This window comes from Amblyomma maculatum, chromosome 4, assembly GCF_055883805.1.
Source record: "Amblyomma maculatum isolate TAMU_Amacu chromosome 4, ASM5588380v1, whole genome shotgun sequence".
Taxonomy (NCBI): domain Eukaryota; kingdom Metazoa; phylum Arthropoda; class Arachnida; order Ixodida; family Ixodidae; genus Amblyomma; species Amblyomma maculatum.
In genome coordinates, this window is record NC_139347.1 from 10,692,079 (window position 1) to 10,709,243 (window position 17,165).

At 46.1% G+C, this 17,165-nt stretch overlaps 1 protein-coding gene across 1 annotated transcript in view; it reads left to right on the forward strand.

Moving 5' to 3' along the window:
• The window catches only part of LOC146190292 (dachshund homolog 1-like), a 45,179-nt gene extending 28,333 nt beyond the window's left edge, over nucleotides 1–16,846 (forward strand). The window contains exons 3-11 of the mRNA XM_084599783.1: nucleotides 935–1,098; nucleotides 1,674–1,884; nucleotides 5,251–5,351; nucleotides 7,205–7,321; nucleotides 8,845–9,069; nucleotides 13,160–13,243; nucleotides 13,937–14,077; nucleotides 15,352–15,417; nucleotides 16,785–16,846. Of these exons, the coding sequence (XP_084455909.1) occupies nucleotides 935–1,098; nucleotides 1,674–1,884; nucleotides 5,251–5,351; nucleotides 7,205–7,321; nucleotides 8,845–9,069; nucleotides 13,160–13,243; nucleotides 13,937–14,077; nucleotides 15,352–15,417; nucleotides 16,785–16,846 (1,171 nt within the window). The remainder of the gene's footprint in view (nucleotides 1–934; nucleotides 1,099–1,673; nucleotides 1,885–5,250; nucleotides 5,352–7,204; nucleotides 7,322–8,844; nucleotides 9,070–13,159; nucleotides 13,244–13,936; nucleotides 14,078–15,351; nucleotides 15,418–16,784) is intronic.
• The last annotated feature ends 319 nt before the right edge of the window (nucleotides 16,847–17,165 follow it).

A 17,165-nucleotide genomic window follows, 5' to 3' on the forward strand; every position in this document is an offset into this window, starting at 1 on the left:
AGTCACAGACAAGAAAAAACCTCACAGTATAATCAGCCAGTAAACAAAAAATAGCAATTCAGCACAGTAAAGCACGCCATCCAAAAATATATAAAAACAAGCTGTTCGAAAGAGTCCTAAGATTATCGGAGTGCACAAACACACAAAATAAACATATCAACCACAAATTGAAATCAACCACACAAAGCAGATACGCTCGTGCCCAAGACAACCATGAACCAACTAGCCCAAAGCATAGTACTTCTTGAAAAAGAAGATAATAAACAAGAAAATGTGAAATCATTGATTCTCGGTGCTCAAACATCTTGGAACCGAATCCACATGTAGTCTTTGCCTGAAACCCTTCTGTTGCCGTACCTACGGGGGCTTGAGCGATATATCTGATGCTAATCAACATCATCCCCGGCAACACCATCCTAATCAACACTATTATCTTCTTATCGTTTCAATGTGTTGGAACAGCTATTGTGGAGGCCCGCCCAATGTGCCGAGTGTTCAGTGGCCTAAGACATTTACGGTTCGACCTCAAACAACCTACTGTAGTTTGCACTATAGTGTACACATCTCTCTTTATGTTTACCTACCCGGTCCTTTCTCCCTGTCGCTCAGCTCTATAATTTCCTCTACCGGTTCCTCACTATTCTTTTATTTCCGTCACCCCAGTTAAGGTGCTTCAGATATCAGGTAGCAGATACCGTGGCTGGCAAACATCTTTTCCTTCATTTTCGATATCTAATAATAAATAACCACATGCTACTACTTTAAATGTGCTCTGAAACTGGCATTAATCACCCTCTCTGACAACACGAATACGCGCTAGCAGTTTTCTATTACCTGATTGTTCCCTGGCTACAGCAAGTAAGTAAAACCTTGCAAACTTTTTTGTGGTAGCCTCATCATAAAACAGCGTATGACTGGCCCCCTCTTCCGACAGCTCTCGCCCCGGTCGGCCTCCCAAGCGTTCTGGAATCCTGCTGGGCCTTGCGAGCGCGGCGCAGCATCAGCCGACGGGCTCCGTGATGCCCACCTTGCAGGCCATCAAGAAATTGAGACCCGACGGCGACTACGCGTCCACATACGCAAACGGCGAGGCCTACGGTGAGAAGCTGCCTCTAAATTTAAGTGCGACGCGTGGTGACAGTAACTAACCAAAAAACGAGTCAAATGTTGCTCTGCACAACGACGTTCTTTTTTCTTCATTTTCACTAATCCATGTAGAATAAGCTGGATTAGATTCTGAACCTTTGCACAGAAAATAATACGAGGACTCGAATGCCGTTTCCATTCTCGTGATTGCGCAACAACTCAAGTCATTCAAATAAAATAGATCGATAAGCACTATTCATTATGCATTATGCTTTTTCTTGTTCTTTTTTATAATAATAATGCTTCATCTCACGCTGTTTATCGCAAGCTGCCTAGTCCGTGTCTTTTTGATACACACACAGAAGGGCAGAATTTAATTGCAGCACAATTTGGTCTCTCATGGTTCCTGTCATTCTTTGTTGATCGGTTTGAAATTTAACAGCCTTAATATAGAGTTTCTGGTGTCTATTCTATGTTGTAGTGCTTTTAGCCAAGCTTTGTAAGAGCAGTAATACACTATAAGACGGGAGGTTGGAACCATAAGTACGCTCGACGAACATATAGGTTATTTGTTGCGAACATCGGAGCAGATGACTCCGTGGACAAGACAACGCTGCTGCTGAACTGCCTTCGGCAGCAGATGGCCGACCCCATGGGCCGCGTCCCGGGACAACCGGGAGGCGTGCAGCCGTTACTGGCCAATGGGAGGCCCGACAGCACAGGAAGCAGGAACGACGCCGTGTCCACTCCGTCGCTCCTCGAGCATCAGCGCCCTCCAGCTGCCGCCCCGCACAAGGCGTGAGTGTGTGGCCTTCTTCCACAGCCAGAGCTGCTGAGGTGTTCATCGAGCTCGGCGTTTTAAAACCCTGCGTGTTAAGACATAACTGGGAGCCAAGTATGAGAAAAATTGCATCCCCGTTCCTCTTCGTCTTTATTGCGGAGAACTGATAATGCGTTCTACAGGTGGCTCTTTAAATCGTAAACTGAACGCGGACGCGCCTGATGGCTCAGCTACCGACCACGGTGGAGGACCTGAGATATATAAAATGCTATATGGAAACATGGATGCGCTGCGAACGTGGGGCAAATATGGGGAGTTAGGATCGGACGTCATTAGACGATTAGGAAATGCTACCTTTCAGGAAACACGCTGAAAGTTGGCGCTTCATCACCGTTGAAGAACATTACTCAAAAATAAGGCACGCTTTAGTTCATGAATTGAAAAGTCAATAACTTAAATAATTACCGACAAATTTTGTAAGATATAATTGAAATATTCGACAGACTGAACCTCGTTGCGACGCAAGGTCTAGTCTCTGCCAAGCGCAACCGGCGTCGCTCGGGCGGTTGACTGCAACGTCCAGGACCGGTACCTTCGGCTGGCCACACTGTTTACAGCGGGCCTCATGCTACGCTGAAGGATCTCACCATGGCTCCGACAATCCCAGTTCAACACGTGAATGCCTGCGGTCGCGCGGATGATGAGACAATATCGGCGTTTGCGCTTGTCTCACACTTCAGAGGACATCAGTGCGCAGCTTTTTCTGCGGGGCTGGTAGGCTCCTTCGCATCCGGTGCCGGCCTCACCTACAACCAAATTGGGAGGACGCTATTTTAGCCACATGCGCTGCCCCAGTGTCAGCGCTGCGCATAAGCACCAAGGGGCAGACACGTAGTGTCGCCGAAGCCAGTTAACGTTCGCTATCGTATACATACTACGCCTCCATGCTGGCGCCGAGGAGTGCCGCGGCATGCCTAAAATGGAAGCTGAACACATTTAATCTTTCAAAACTAGGTGGGGGAGGCACGAACTCTGCCTTTAAAAGTATGATGGGACAGCGTTAGTGGCTGCTATCTGTGACTACCCTTGCGTATCCCACTTTTCTACTCGCTTGATCACCAATTCCTCAAATATTATGTGTCTACTATCTCATACCCATAAGCAAACGCCCGTAAGCGGCCGCATGAAGTGGAAGACCGCACGACATAGATATAAAACACGCTTTAACCAAGTCATGCGAAAAGGCCTGCGAAACATAGTGGTAGCACGTATGACCCAGGATTCAAAGGTCTCGGTCCTCGGAGGGTCAGATTTACATCTCACCCTCCCATCGCGAAGGGCTCGCTCGAGCTGCACGCTCTCGCCAACTCGTCAATGCCATGTGGTCTCGTTGCGCAACCATCAGTGCCCGCCATATCACCTGCCATCTATCACTTGCTAAAGGCATGCTCATCATTGTTTGTTCGCGTCGCTTACGTCGAATTTTCTTGAGCGCGGATCCGTTTACGCGAACGCACCAAAGCCTATTAAAACAGCACGAATCTCCCACAACAGCAGCTCTCGAAAACGCATCAGCAAGTATTGTAATCGTCCTGTGAGCTTCGCTGAGCTTAGTGCATTACTCAACAGAGCGTAAACGCAGGATAATTTTGTTATTTGCCTTACTTTTATTTTCCTCTCCTCTTTTCAGTTTAGTGATAGTAGCAACTTTTCCTAGATATCTCAATATGGCTGCCTTTTTTATGTGCAATCGCCACTTGGATACGCAGCCTCCCACAGTGTGGAAGGTGGCGTAATTACATCAGCATGGGAAAACACGTGCATTCCTAACATCTTCTCACGGTCCCATGCTTGTATTTTCATGGCCTGGCAGCATCATGTACGCGCTCATTTCTTTCACCGCAACAAGCATCTCAAGTGGAGGTTTACCAAAGTAATAATGAAATTGTGCTGTAATGAGCATTGAATGCAATCAATTACATTTCCACTAATTTTTCATAATCTCAAACGGTAGGACTGGTGACGGTACTCTATCGCTTTCGTTTCAGTACTCGACAAGCCCCTAAGCTAATTTTCCTTCGGGCAGAGCCATACTTGAAAACGAAGATATAGTTCACGCATGTTCTGCAGGTCATTCTCGAAATTGCTGGACCTTTTGTCCAGCGGCCTCACCCTTGGCCAAAATGGTTCGCGCTCAAAATAATCGATGCACCTAATGCTGCGCGCAACGGGTTGTTCATGGTCTGCTTCATCCGGCAAATCTGAAGGCGTCGCCGAATGAGATGTCCAGACCATGTGTTCCTCGGCCACATTGCAGGACAAATATTCGGGTTTAAAGGCAGCATAGAAGCAAGCTTAGAAAAGCCAGAATTTCGAGAAGTTGCGAAACGTTTCTCTCATTTGCATGCATGAGTGAATGGGCAAAGAGTTCATTTCTTTGTTTGGCGATATGAAACGAATTTCGCTATGAAAGAAAAGGAATTCACCGCTAATCGGAAAAGTTTGTGAAAGAGGCAATGTGAACACTGTGAACAACTGTGAGCAATGTGAACAACCTATGTATAATACGCCTGCAGGCAAAGAGCGGCATAATGGACCTGCCGAGGAAAATGCATGTGCCGCAGTAGAAAAATCAGCGAGAGCGTACGTTACAAGAGATATAAAAAAATGTATATAGAAAAAATGGCAGTTGTAGATTGGAGAATAAATTTTTTCCATAGGGAGGAAGAGGGCTATTTGCTACTTAAAATCAGTGGATTGAAAGGTGGTGTTACTTCGTTAAATACACACCTGGTATTTATCAAAAGTTTTCAGTCTAGGACATAGGGTAAAAAGGTTCCACGCAGAATGAGTCTGTTCAAGTATTCCTCGCATTTTATTTATTTTTCTTGTAGCCTTAGCTTTACAGCGGGACTATAATATGAGGCAATGAGGGGTAGTATGCACTGTTTTCTCTAAGCGATCTAGATACTTTTCACCATTCATCCTATACTTGCCACAGTCAGTGAACGACCCTGCTTGCTATAGCTATGAGCTGAGAAGTCATAACCGTTAACCTACCAATATCAGAGTACAGTAATTAAAAAAAAAGAATGTTTACGTTAAGCAAACGTACTCCTGCTCTCATGATGAATGGGTCATTGGGTCCGCATCCCTAGCGCGCGCACATCACTGCGCACGGAACTGCGAGGACACATTGAACACGCACGGCTTCAGATAAAATCGAATCTTTCAGTGAATACTGCTAGTAGTCGCATTCACTGAATACTGCAAGCCTTTTAATATCCCTGAATTTAACTGTCACAAATCATTATAAATTTGCCATTCATGCCAGTGCTCACAGTACTGTTTTCGTTTTATTATTATTATTGTTTTTTTGACAGAGCTACTATGCCACCAGAGTTGAGCATAGACGACAGCTGCTACATGTCCATGGAGCAGGGGCCACATCCCGAAAGCAAGTCCACCAGTGGGGACTTACGCAGTGAGTTACCGCTGTATAATCAATGCGCAACCGCAAATTCTATCGCCAACTAACGTGAGGAGTCGGCAATCAACCTGCTGCACCGGTTTGTACAGCGCGAATGGAGATCTCAAACGTTGAAGGAGAATATAAAAGCTAATATTTATTTTTATTCACAAAAGTTAATAAGCTAAATTCTGTCTCTCTATCTGACGATCTAAGAACGTTGAACAAGAGGTGCAACGTTCAGACGGGCGCTTGTTTTCGCTTTTTTATGTTTGAAATAAAAATGCATGGATAAACAGTGAACTCTAGAGCAACGTATTCAATAAACTGCTACGCGAAAATTCACCACGATGTGAGCGATTGAAAACATTACATGAGGTTTATAAAAAATGATGCCGAGCTCACATTCTACGTTTGCAGAGTGACAGCGTCTACATTAGAAACAACCTCAGTTTGAGTATAAGCTTGCTCAGCCTACATTTACCTGTCACTGACGTCTGTAACACTAGCTCTCTATTTATCAGCATTGTTGCGCTGTTAATCTTAAGCAAAAAAGCATTACTTGCAGCCTACTGCTTACTTGGCGCGTATTTCATCGCACAAACAACGATGAGCAATATCAACATGCCAGTGACAGATGACGCAGTGCCATAGGCATAGAAGACCAACATATGACAAATATTTTAGAACCTGCAACACAGGACCGGACCTCTACCAGAATCCTTCCACGGGTTTCTGCAGCTCATTACTGCTTTAAACATATGCGAGCCATCGCGCGGTGACCACAAGGTGACTCCACTGAACCTCGTTACGGCGTCGTAGTTTCATTAACTTTTTTGCGTTCGTAATTTGCCTCAGTTGTCAAGACTTGCAACAGCGATACTAAGCTTTTAAGTATAGCGGACTATGAAAATGAGCGGAGCCGTGACTAAAGAATTTAGTTCCTCATTTGATTTCAAAACATTAACTTCATTTTACTCGCTCATGTGCATTACTACTATGCTGCCATTTCTGCAGTGGTCATAACTATAAATTTGTAATAAGAACAGCGTATACTGTTTTCTCGAATTCAGTTTTTGCTTTGGCCAGGGAGGAGTAAACTACCGGATGCCACTGCCGAGGCATAATAATCAGAGGTGCTTGCTGCACTTCCTTCGAGTGACGTCAGCAGTCCAGTAAGCAGAGAAGGGGTACGCTCATCCTTTCACGGTAGCTGCCACTTTTTATTTTTTTCCAGGGATGCTACGTAAGCTAAATTTTGCGGATATTATTTAACGCGTAGCTGTGACACTATACTTTGATTTCAAATGTAGTCTTTTGCAGTACAGAAACGGGGACCAGCGAGCTAGATTTTTAGAAGGACTTACTTTTACTGCTTCTACCCGAATGTTCTAAATTATACTAGGTATGGAAGCGCGCAGCATATTGGCGAAAACATTTTGGTCCTAATATTGTACTGCGTTTGTGCAGTTTCTTTTTTACATAGCAGAATTGCAATAATTTTTGTGGTGGCGACACGCTTATATTATGAAATAATACATTACTCCTGCGTACTAGTTGATGTAATGTATTGGCAATTACTATTCAAAGACAATTTGAAAAACATGCGTTATTATTCAGTATGCTTGACTTCGCTTTTAAAACAATGACTTTTCATTAGCTGTGGAAATAATTGCAAGTTTAAGAAAGGATGCTCTGAATACGTAGACTTACGTAAAGGGTAGAATGTTACCAAACAACTATGAACCGGAATGTTGCTTCAGAGTAGGGTTGTTTTTGTTTAAAATCGATCTAGAAAGTGAGTGATGAGTCATAAACAATGTGACAAAAAATATGCCGTATACGGACGAGCTGGCCACTCATTTCAGCCGCGTATGCCTACGAGGCGGCCGCACCTCACGCTAGCCTGCCGCCGACTGACCGTGGCGCCACCAGCGACGGATCCGGAAGAACTGGGCCGCAAGGTGACGACAGCCAGGATGAAGGTAAGAAGCCCTAATTACTGGTTCCCGAGGATGAAGTTGAAAGTTTATTCTCGAGTAAAAAAACAACGTAATACTAATATGAATAGTAATCATGCAACATAAAGGTGTATGATTACTATTCATAAATAATTAAACAGCTGTAAAAATTATTCAGTCTTCGTATATTAAAAAAGTGCATACATAAGGTTGTAGCTTTACGCATTGGTCAGCGAAAGCTAACTGCGTGGCATTCGATGATTGGCTCTTCACATTTCGTGTTGCCACCCGCCGAGATGTTCCCGTGACAACTTTCCTCAGGTTGCGCATTCCTAGTCCCGCGTCAGAACATCATGCTTCTATAGGAGCTGAAGAGGGCGTTATTTTATCTCCTCTTTGCCTCGTAGTACGCTCTCTGTTCTTTTAAAAATTAACAGAAAAGAGAGACTGCAGTATAAAAATATTCGGTATGTAATGTATCTTCATGAAGTTCGTGCTAGCTGTTGCGCATGAACGATTATTATTTATTTAGGTCATTAGGACGGACTTGATTTTTGTGTTCAACGCCGCTATCACAAAACCAGTGTTAGAGAGAGAGCAGCAGCGATTGTCCAATAATAGCTCATAAAATGCACGCTCAAGAGGCATCTTCTCCTAGTGTTTCTGCTCTATTTTCATTGTGTCTTCTTTTTAAGCAGTTCTATTTGCAAAGACAGTGAATTAATTGCCAGCTACAAGCGTGTGCGCACGATTCATTTTTTGTAGCAGCTGGGAAAGCTGGTCACCATAAAAATTTGCGTGTCGAACGACTTTCTTCCCTAGATACAATTTTTGTGTAGCTTATACTCTTAAATCCCATAGCGACAAGCTATTCGAAAGCACTCATTATCAGCAGCTGGTTGTACAGGGTTGCTCACCTGATGTTTGAATGCGGCCGCATATCCACGCAAAGTAATGCAATCAGAATGACTTGTACATAGTGCCTCGCATGGCCATTTACTTAGCGTCGATTCGTGGCTTGGTCGGATGCAACGGTGCTTTCAACTTGTCCACCATGTATTAACAAAGAGCTGACAACCCTGTACATATTTTAAATATTCGACGTGGGGAGAGATGCAACAGCATGAAATTGAATACACTACGGTCTTATATTGTATAGTACGCATAGATGATATTTCACGAAACGTGAGTGACATATTTATGAAAATAAACTTAATATACATGTGGTAAGAGCACGAGCCTATTTATGAAATTTTTATAAAGGCTGTCATCGGTGAGAGAGAAACATTATTTCTGTGGTAATAAGATGCATCTTTTTATATGCTACACTTCTTAAGAAAAAAAATTAACTCAAATTAGCTGACCATGACACAAAGGACATAACCTCTACAATGAACTATATGAGGTTTTTTTATGCACTGTGTGAATTAGATGCCTCGAATAAAAAGGGAAAAATAAAGTTGCAGATTAAAGGAAAGGTGAATATTTTCCTTTGAGTGACGGGATGTGTGAAAGCGCAGTGCTCAGTACCCTCTTCGGAACTGCAGGAGATTCCAGCAAGGGCAGCTGTTGTCGCGATGATCTTCTGGGCCCAGGCGAGGCCGCGGCCACGCCCCCAATGGCGGGCTTCCCCGAGTCACTGCAGGAGGCTGCTCTGCTGCGCGCTTATGACGTGTACTCCATGGAGGCCTTGCTGAGGAACATCCAGGCTTTGCTGCGCGTCGCTGCCGACGGTGCCAGGCACCACGAGAGGCAGGTGAACCTCGAGAAAGGTGCGCCACAGCTCTATTTTTTCTACCTCGTCGCGTGCCGTGAAAAATGGCGACACACTTGCTTCACTATTATTTTGAGGCCTTGAGGCATATGCAGGGACTCGGAGAGAGTGCGGTTAGCGAGAAGTCGGCATCTTTTTATTATCGTGTCATTTTTTTTTACCGAGAGGTATAATACGCTAGTCAAAGCCGTCAGCCTGCCAGAACTGTGCGTGCGCCACTACCATGACAAAGCTGCACCGCTGCGTGGGTGTTCGGCCGCTTCGCCGCGCCGCTGTCCACCGCTGCGCCCAGAGCTCTTTAATATCAGCAGTTGCAAAACTTCTCATATTGCCCATGTATCAAAAACTGCGGTTTTGATTTATCAAAATTCGGATGCCTACGAATAGTGGCGGCGCCTGCAACCATTAAGGAAAACTGTGCCTGAATTGCAAATTCTCAGATGTTTAATAATTGCACAACCACCATGAAAATAGAATATGTTCAATAATAGCAGGAGCGAAAATTCTTAGAAATAAAAGCCGTAGAGGTAATTAGGGTGAAAAAGAAGAAATAAAAAGAGGTGATTTCCAGAAGGCAATGATAACAATAAAGACAGCGTCTATTGACCGCTTCTAGATGGCGCGACACTTCATTGACACCCGAAAAGCGCATGCTAAAACCAGTCACTTTTTGAATCAGAGTTTCCAACTGGTATGATCAAAAAGCTATGGCTGCGCCAAAGCGTGACATCACGTCTAACCGCTGAGCGTGCGCCGTTACCACGGCAATCAGCTGCACCATTCCACGGGGGTTTCGCAGCTGCGTCTGGCTACGGAGCTTGGCGCATAAAAAGCCATGCGGGTATGCACTGTATCGGTAGTTGACTTACTCTGTCGTAGTCGAGCCGAAAACCAGGGCGCAACACCAGCGCCCACACAGAAATGTATACGGCGAGCTCCAAATAAACCGCGATTTTCACTCTACAGGCTCGTTGTGTATGGCTGACCTGACGTTACATGTGCTTTGCTAATAAGGTGCTCCATGAATGTAGAAGTTGAAGGTAAGCGCGCGCACGGCGCGCGGCATCTTCGATGGCTGCGAGAAGCTTCCATCGGACGACCCCGAAATAGTTTCTTGGCTTGAAGAGGCCCGTCAGCGTAAGAATGAAGCTGGAAGGGCAGAGCGTGCATCAGGCAGAACGTCTCGCCTCGCGGCGACGTCAAGTCGTGGAGTGACAGATACATCGAGCCTATGCTGGACCCCTACGAGAACAAGAACTTCGCGAAGAATCATAAGACGCGACGAGGACGCGCTGGGTGACCGAACACAACACGGCTGGCAGCCAGCGCATCGGTAACGGGAACGTTAGAATCTTACCGTTATACGCAAACCAAAGCTAAACCAAAGCTAAACGTAGCTACAGGGAACCCAAGCTGGAGTTTGCTCCGCTACGCCAGCGCTCGGTTTCTGGCGGAGCAGAACTACAAAACCTACGCGCAGTCGCGCCCGCGCAGCGCAGGGCTGTCTGCGGAGTCTGCGCAGCCCGCTCGCGCGGGAGCGCGTGCCACGCGCAGCCGCACGTGCACGCGGAGCTGGAGAATGAAGTGGAGGGGGAATGGTCGCTTGCAGACGCGCGCAAAGCCGACGCTCTTTGCCAATGGGTTTTTTATTTTTGCTTTTTTTTTTTTTTGGTTCCCTGGCTGACAAAGAGGCCGGCTAGAAACGTGTTTTTTATCGGTGCTTTCGAAAGCGAGAAATTATGATTAATAGATCGCCGCGAACATTGTTTTCAGAGAGCCCTTTTTGGCAGGCCCAGGCATAAAAAAATATATGTATGAACGCGAATTCGCTACTTGAAGGTGAGAGGCGAGCGACAGGTATTTTGAAAGACTTGATGCGGTACTTCTTAATGTCTCTGTCCATGTTGTTCAGAGAATGAAGCGTCCAGCCTTCTGGTGAAGAATAATTGATACGCGTGTACACAGCGACGAGTGTTCCGGGCGCCGGTTGGGGATCTTGCTTTCCCTTTGTGACTGCTCACTTGAAAGGGGCCCATTCAACTCTTTGGTGACAGACGTTTTAGGCGACCCCCCAATATGGTGAACGAAAGTAACCATAATGACCCATTCGTTTCAGCAGTGTGACGATTACACAGGATGCTACTGGCGCCGTGGTACCTGTTTTTGACGCGTTCCTAACAAAGGCACAAAGCATGCTGTTTTACCCTTTGGTTCGTGCCTACAGCGGAAGTTCACTGCTGCGGCGCTGCCATCCGAAATCAATGACCTATCTACCTTTAACGATTACGGGTTTTTAACGGCCTGAAGAGAAGCCGAGGCATGCCATTTTTGCGATAGTTTCCTCCCTCCACGGGACGGACAACGAGAAAATGCCTGGCGACTTTCCATGCAGACGGAGACATCTCTCCACGGAAACCTTTGCCTTCTTAATTCCACAGCTACTCTGCGCAATTCCTAGTTCAGTTATTCCTTCTACCGAGTGCGCAGTTTTGAGCTCCCGAAGCAGGATCGCGTATGAGGATAGAATGATTGACGTATATCTGTTTCTTGAGGCCGACTCGGTTCCGCGATGGCTGCTGCGGCACCGCCAGTTACAAACAGAGGTGCGAGATACGAGCGGTATGAGGTACCTAAAAAAAAGCCGCAACCAGCCCGTTACCATTTCCACACAAGTTTTGCGAAAAAGCGCGCTGTCATTTTTTCATTCTAATTCTTTTCTTTTTGTCCCCTTTGTTGGAGCGCGACGGCGGCCAGAACGCGGCCGCAGGAAGAGAGAAACAACCGCGCGCGCGCACGCGCTGGAATGCAGCACGGAGCAAACGACAACATGCTTTTCAATGCAGCGGGGAGCAGACGACGCGGCCGCGCTGCGTGAGGGTTTTGTCGAGGTCTCCATGAAGGGCGCTGACGCAAAGAGTAGCGCAGTGCCCCCCTGGCCCAGGTTTCCTCCCCTATTGCTACATATATCGTGGCCTAGCTGAGCTAAGCCACCGCCATTTTTTGCCTAACATTTTTTACAGGAGTGTTTGCAACTATGCAATATTTAGTCACTGTCTCTAGAATAAGTTCGGAAATTATTCGTTGCTGTACCATACGCTGCTCATACTAGTTATTTTACAATATTTTTCTGCAGTGAAAACAAGCTAAACACTTGAGGTGCCCGTCGCCCCGAATTATACCTTAAAGCGGATGAAATTACGTTTTAGCGCTTGCCTTCTGCCTTTTTACTTACCCCTCATGCAGTAAGGTCCAGCTCAGAGTCACAATTGTGCCAATTGCTCTTTAACGTCCCACCCTGACCTTCTCATAATCATCTATTCGCTTGATCCAATGTACGACTGCGCCTCCGACCGAGTCTTGCCTGTAAAGCGTGCATCACTGCACGCATACTATTGCCGCCGCAAAACAGCCACCTTTACAGGCGCCGCTCTTGAGGATGGGGTCTCTACCATACTGCAGCGAGTAAAAAGTAGAAATATTTATGCCATTAATCTTGTTAAACAGAGCCGCTACGTACAACCGGGAAAATATAGAAGGTCGAAATAATGGCATTGATAAATATATAAAGCTAAGCACGTCTTAATGAAGCAACTTTGTGCTGTTTGATCTTTGTACTGTTGCTGTTTGAAAGCAACAGCATCTGAACTCTGTCGGGGGTACAACTAGACAGAACGAAATCCAAAAATTAAAAAAGAAGCATTTGTTAAATGAAGTACATACACTCTCCTCCCGTAAATACATTTTCGTACAATACTGCATGCTCAAAAACTCGTAATGCGTTAAACATGGTCATTACTTACATGTAATTTTACTCTCTTCGCTCGCCGCAGTGGTTCAGCGGCTGGGGCACTCGGTTGCCGTGTCCAAAGATGCAGGATCAAATCCCGGCTTTGGCGGTCGCTTTTAGATGGGGACGAAAAGCAAGGCACCCGAGTGCTGTGCGATGTCAGTGCACGTTAAAGAACCCCAGGTGGTCGAAATTTCCGAAGGCCTTCACTACGACGTCTCTTGTAGCCCGAGTCGATTTGGGACGTTAAGCCCCACAAGCCAAACCAATTTTACTTTCTTTTGTTCTGTCATCCGGGCAGCCGAGCTTGGAATGGAAATTCTGCGAGAACGAGAACTACGCGAAAAGGTGGAGAAACAACTAGCCGAGGAGCAGAAATTTAGAGGTAAGAACGAAATGTTTCTGAATTTACTTTCACAACAAAAGCTAACCTGAAAATACCTTAATAGCACGAATGCTAATCATTAAAAGCCGAATACTGCCGCGATACAACCTCGTGAATACATCGTCCCTCTCAGATATTTCCTAGTGCGCCAGGATTCATTAAGACTCGGCGAAAAATATGACAAGCCTAAAAGTACAAGTAATCATGACAGTGCACTCGAAAGGCTGAAATCCTACCACAAATTCCAAGTCTTATTACATGAGAGTATGACTGTCCTGTGTGTGTGAGCATATACACCTCCGCCCCTCACATCTCTGTCATTTTCCGCGACCTCTCCTGCCAGCGCTTCGCTTTTTCATCTTGCCCAATTGCCGCTTTCCTTGCCAGCCTCTGCCCCGAAGCTGCAGTAGCAGATAGCAGTTGCTGTTACCAGCATCAAATTTTTTATAGACTTTTTACTTCGGTTTTGTTTTAAGCACGCCCCTACTACTATTGAATGTTCCGCATTGTTGAATTAAAGTATATATTTCTCATCCCGTATCAAACCAAGGAAAATAAGCCTGTCGTTGGTGGAGGTGCTTCACAGAAATTGAGCAAAGAAATTTCAATGAGAGTTGCACTGTGATGTTTGCACATTGAATCGTTTAGATTAGTGTGTACACTTTTCCCTTCCTTCAATACCACTGAACGCAGTGCTGTATCAGAGGCGCCTGCGGAGAGAGCGGCGCTCTCGGCGCAAGGTCCAAGAGCAACTGCAGAGCGAGATCAAGCGCAGGCTCAAAGCGGAGGAGAGCCTACGAGAGGCCTCGGCCGACTCCGCCCGCTTCGTCGGAGGTCAGTGCCTTCCCTTACCTCTTCTGTAACGACCGACGCCTTTTGAGGCGTTTTTCATCAGACATTTTCTTCTTTTTTGTAAGGGAAATCTTTTACTACTGCCTTGAACCGAATTTGAACCGAGTAAAAACCACGTAGCAGCTATGACGTTACTCAGCCGCCACCGCCGAAACCGAGGTAACCGCGCGCTCACCTCTGCCTAGTCACGTGACAACCATGATGTCACTCAACCGCAGCTGCGCTGGAGCCGTGGAGCTAACTCAGTCTAGATAGCCTCGGCTGCTGCTGAATATAAAGACGAAGCGTCGCCTTGGCCCGAGCTAGCGTGGTCGCGCATGCGCTCGGGCAGATGCTTCCATAAATGTCACAGAACAGATTACAGTAAAATAGTATCCTAGTACACACTATAGGCCAGACGCCTGATTGCGTTCTTTTATTTCGCAATGTCTGTTGGTGCCGAAGCCTACGAACGAACCAAAGACCTTTAAATGCCAGTTAAATGCTCTTACCCGGTGCCAACAGATCGCAACAGGACTCGACAATGTAACGGGAGCAATCGTCATGGATGATCTAGGCAGGACACTTCGTGAACTGTCTGCGTCTCAGAGGTTACGAAGACGGCAGGCCGAATCCGATTATCCAGTGGGCGTAACTCGCCGGGAGGCTGCCGCAGAGAGGCGGGCGGAGTGAAACGGGCCGCCGCTTTCGCTTTGGTTACTTAGGTTTCGCCTTCGCCTATTTATTTATTTATTTTTTGCTTCAGTGGCAATGGTAGCAGATTCACCCATGGCGAGTAGTACCCTGCCGCGATGGTGCAGGGGTTAGGGCGCTTGAATGCTGTGCCCAAAGATGTGGGATCGAATCCCGGACGCGGCGGGTGCTTTTCGACGGAGGCGGAAAGCTAGGCGCTCGTAAGCTGTGCGATGTCAGCGCACGTTAAAGATCCCCAGGTGGTCGAAATTACTCCGTAGCCCTCCACTACGGCGTCTCTCATAGCCCGAGATGTTTTAGTACGTTAAACTCCGCTAGCCGACCAGCTGTAACGTGTAGTGCGGTTGCGTATCTCCGCCAAAAGGAGCAGTAAACAATACATGTTGAATAAGGAAAGCTTATTAGCCTTTTAAAAGACCTTTACAAAAACGATAGAAATTTAAACAGGTGCGCCATTTGCTCACCGTACAAAAACACTCTTTTCTTATGCTTCTATTTTGTTATTCCTTAGAATAATTAGAATTGATTTCTTCAGTTTTATGCTCTTTCTCTCTCATTCTCAGAGTCCATGGAATCAAAAGAAAGCTCGGACCCGGAGTTCAGACTTGACGCTGAGCAAAAAATGCACGGTAAGCAGGCAGTGTATAAGGTATCAATTGCTTTGTATCACAGATTTCCAATCGACAAAGGAAAGCATGCCGCTCTTGCTGCAATCACTATACATTACTGTCGAGAATGCTCGGTATTTAATTACCTCGGTTATCTCGCATATATTTTTTTTACTGCTGTATTACGTGGCACAAGGGAAGCGATAGTACTGTGCTTCTTTCCGTGTACGCCACTTGTCGTCAGTGAAGGAAAGAAAATGGTAATAATGGTAAGCAAATGGCGTGCTTACCATCCACACGGTATCGTACTGTAGTCATCTACAGGGTGTCCAAGCTAGCTTTAGACAAAGGTTGAAAAATGAAACATTTGAGGTGGAACAGAGAAACCATTTGTATACAGCTGCCAGCCATCTGGCGCACCACGGGCATTTTTTTTTTTTATTATTTTGCAATAAAGTAATTAGTAATTAGGATATTTTTTTCTAATTTACTAACTATTGTCTTTAGACAATGAGTAAGTTGCTAAGCACCTTTTAAAACTCCCATTCCATTTATTTCCGACAAAGAAAGCCTCACGTGTATCCTTTTTCCAAGCTCTAAAGAAAGCCCGCGAAATACAAGAAAGAAAAATAACTGGCGCATTCGTGCGCCATTATTGTGCTGCGCTACGTTTCAGTGAACGAAACCAGCTGCGGTCTTGGCTATGTGCCTGCCGGGGTTTCTTCGTCCGCTTCAGACAGTCGACGCACGTGATCATGCACGTGACGGTTCAAGTCGCAGCGAGCTCACCGCGCTAGCTGCAACCATCGCCAACATAGCCTACCGCTGGGACTGGGCTGTCGAGTCACGGCCTCAGCTAATTTCGTTCACTCAAACCACGATTGAGAGCACCACAATCGTGGTGCATGATTGCGCCAGTCACGTGATATTTCTTGTATTTCACGGGCTTTGTTTAGAGCTCCGAAAAATGATACACGTGAGGCTTTCTTTATCAGAAATAAATGGAATGCGGTTTCAGAAGGTACTCTCCAACTTTACAAATAACATTTACTGTCTAAAGGCAATACTTAGTAAGTTAGAAAAATTATCTTGATTACTGATTAGTTAATTGCAAAATAAAAAAAAATTCCTCTGGTGCGCCAGATGGCTGGCATTGTATACAAGTGGTTTCTCTGGCCTACCTCAAACTTTTTTTATTTTGTAACACTTGGTTAAAGTTAGCTTGGACACTGGGTATTGTTGCTCGGAAATCGCTGTAATGCCACCTCTGTCCACCGTGCACGTCTGATATCCCAAAGGAATGTTGTCACGCCATCCTATGAGTATGCCTGCCAAGCGGATCACCCTCTCTTTTCACTTCCTTCCCTATTGCACGTTTCTGGAGACAGATTGCGCCATGTCGGTGTACGCCCCGGAACCGCCCCGGTGCAGTAGCAGCCCCGGGAGGTAGCGCGGCCGTGACGCCGAGCGGTCTTCGCCGCTGGGCAGCGGTGGCGCCTCCTTAGTTTGACCGGGCACCGATACCCGCCGCTAGGGGGCGACAACGATCGGCTGAGCTCGCATAGCGGCCAAAGAACAAGCAAAGACGCGTGTGCCCCAGAAGGAACGGCAAGTCATTGCATCTGTTTCATCGTAGTTTGTCAATAAAACGACGTAGCTCGTGCAGCTGATTTGAATGGCCTTTTCTTTGTGTTTTTTACTCGATATTTTTCCTTTCGTAAGCGCTGTTTAGATGGCTACGCAGCATTGGATGTAGTGCACAAGCCCAT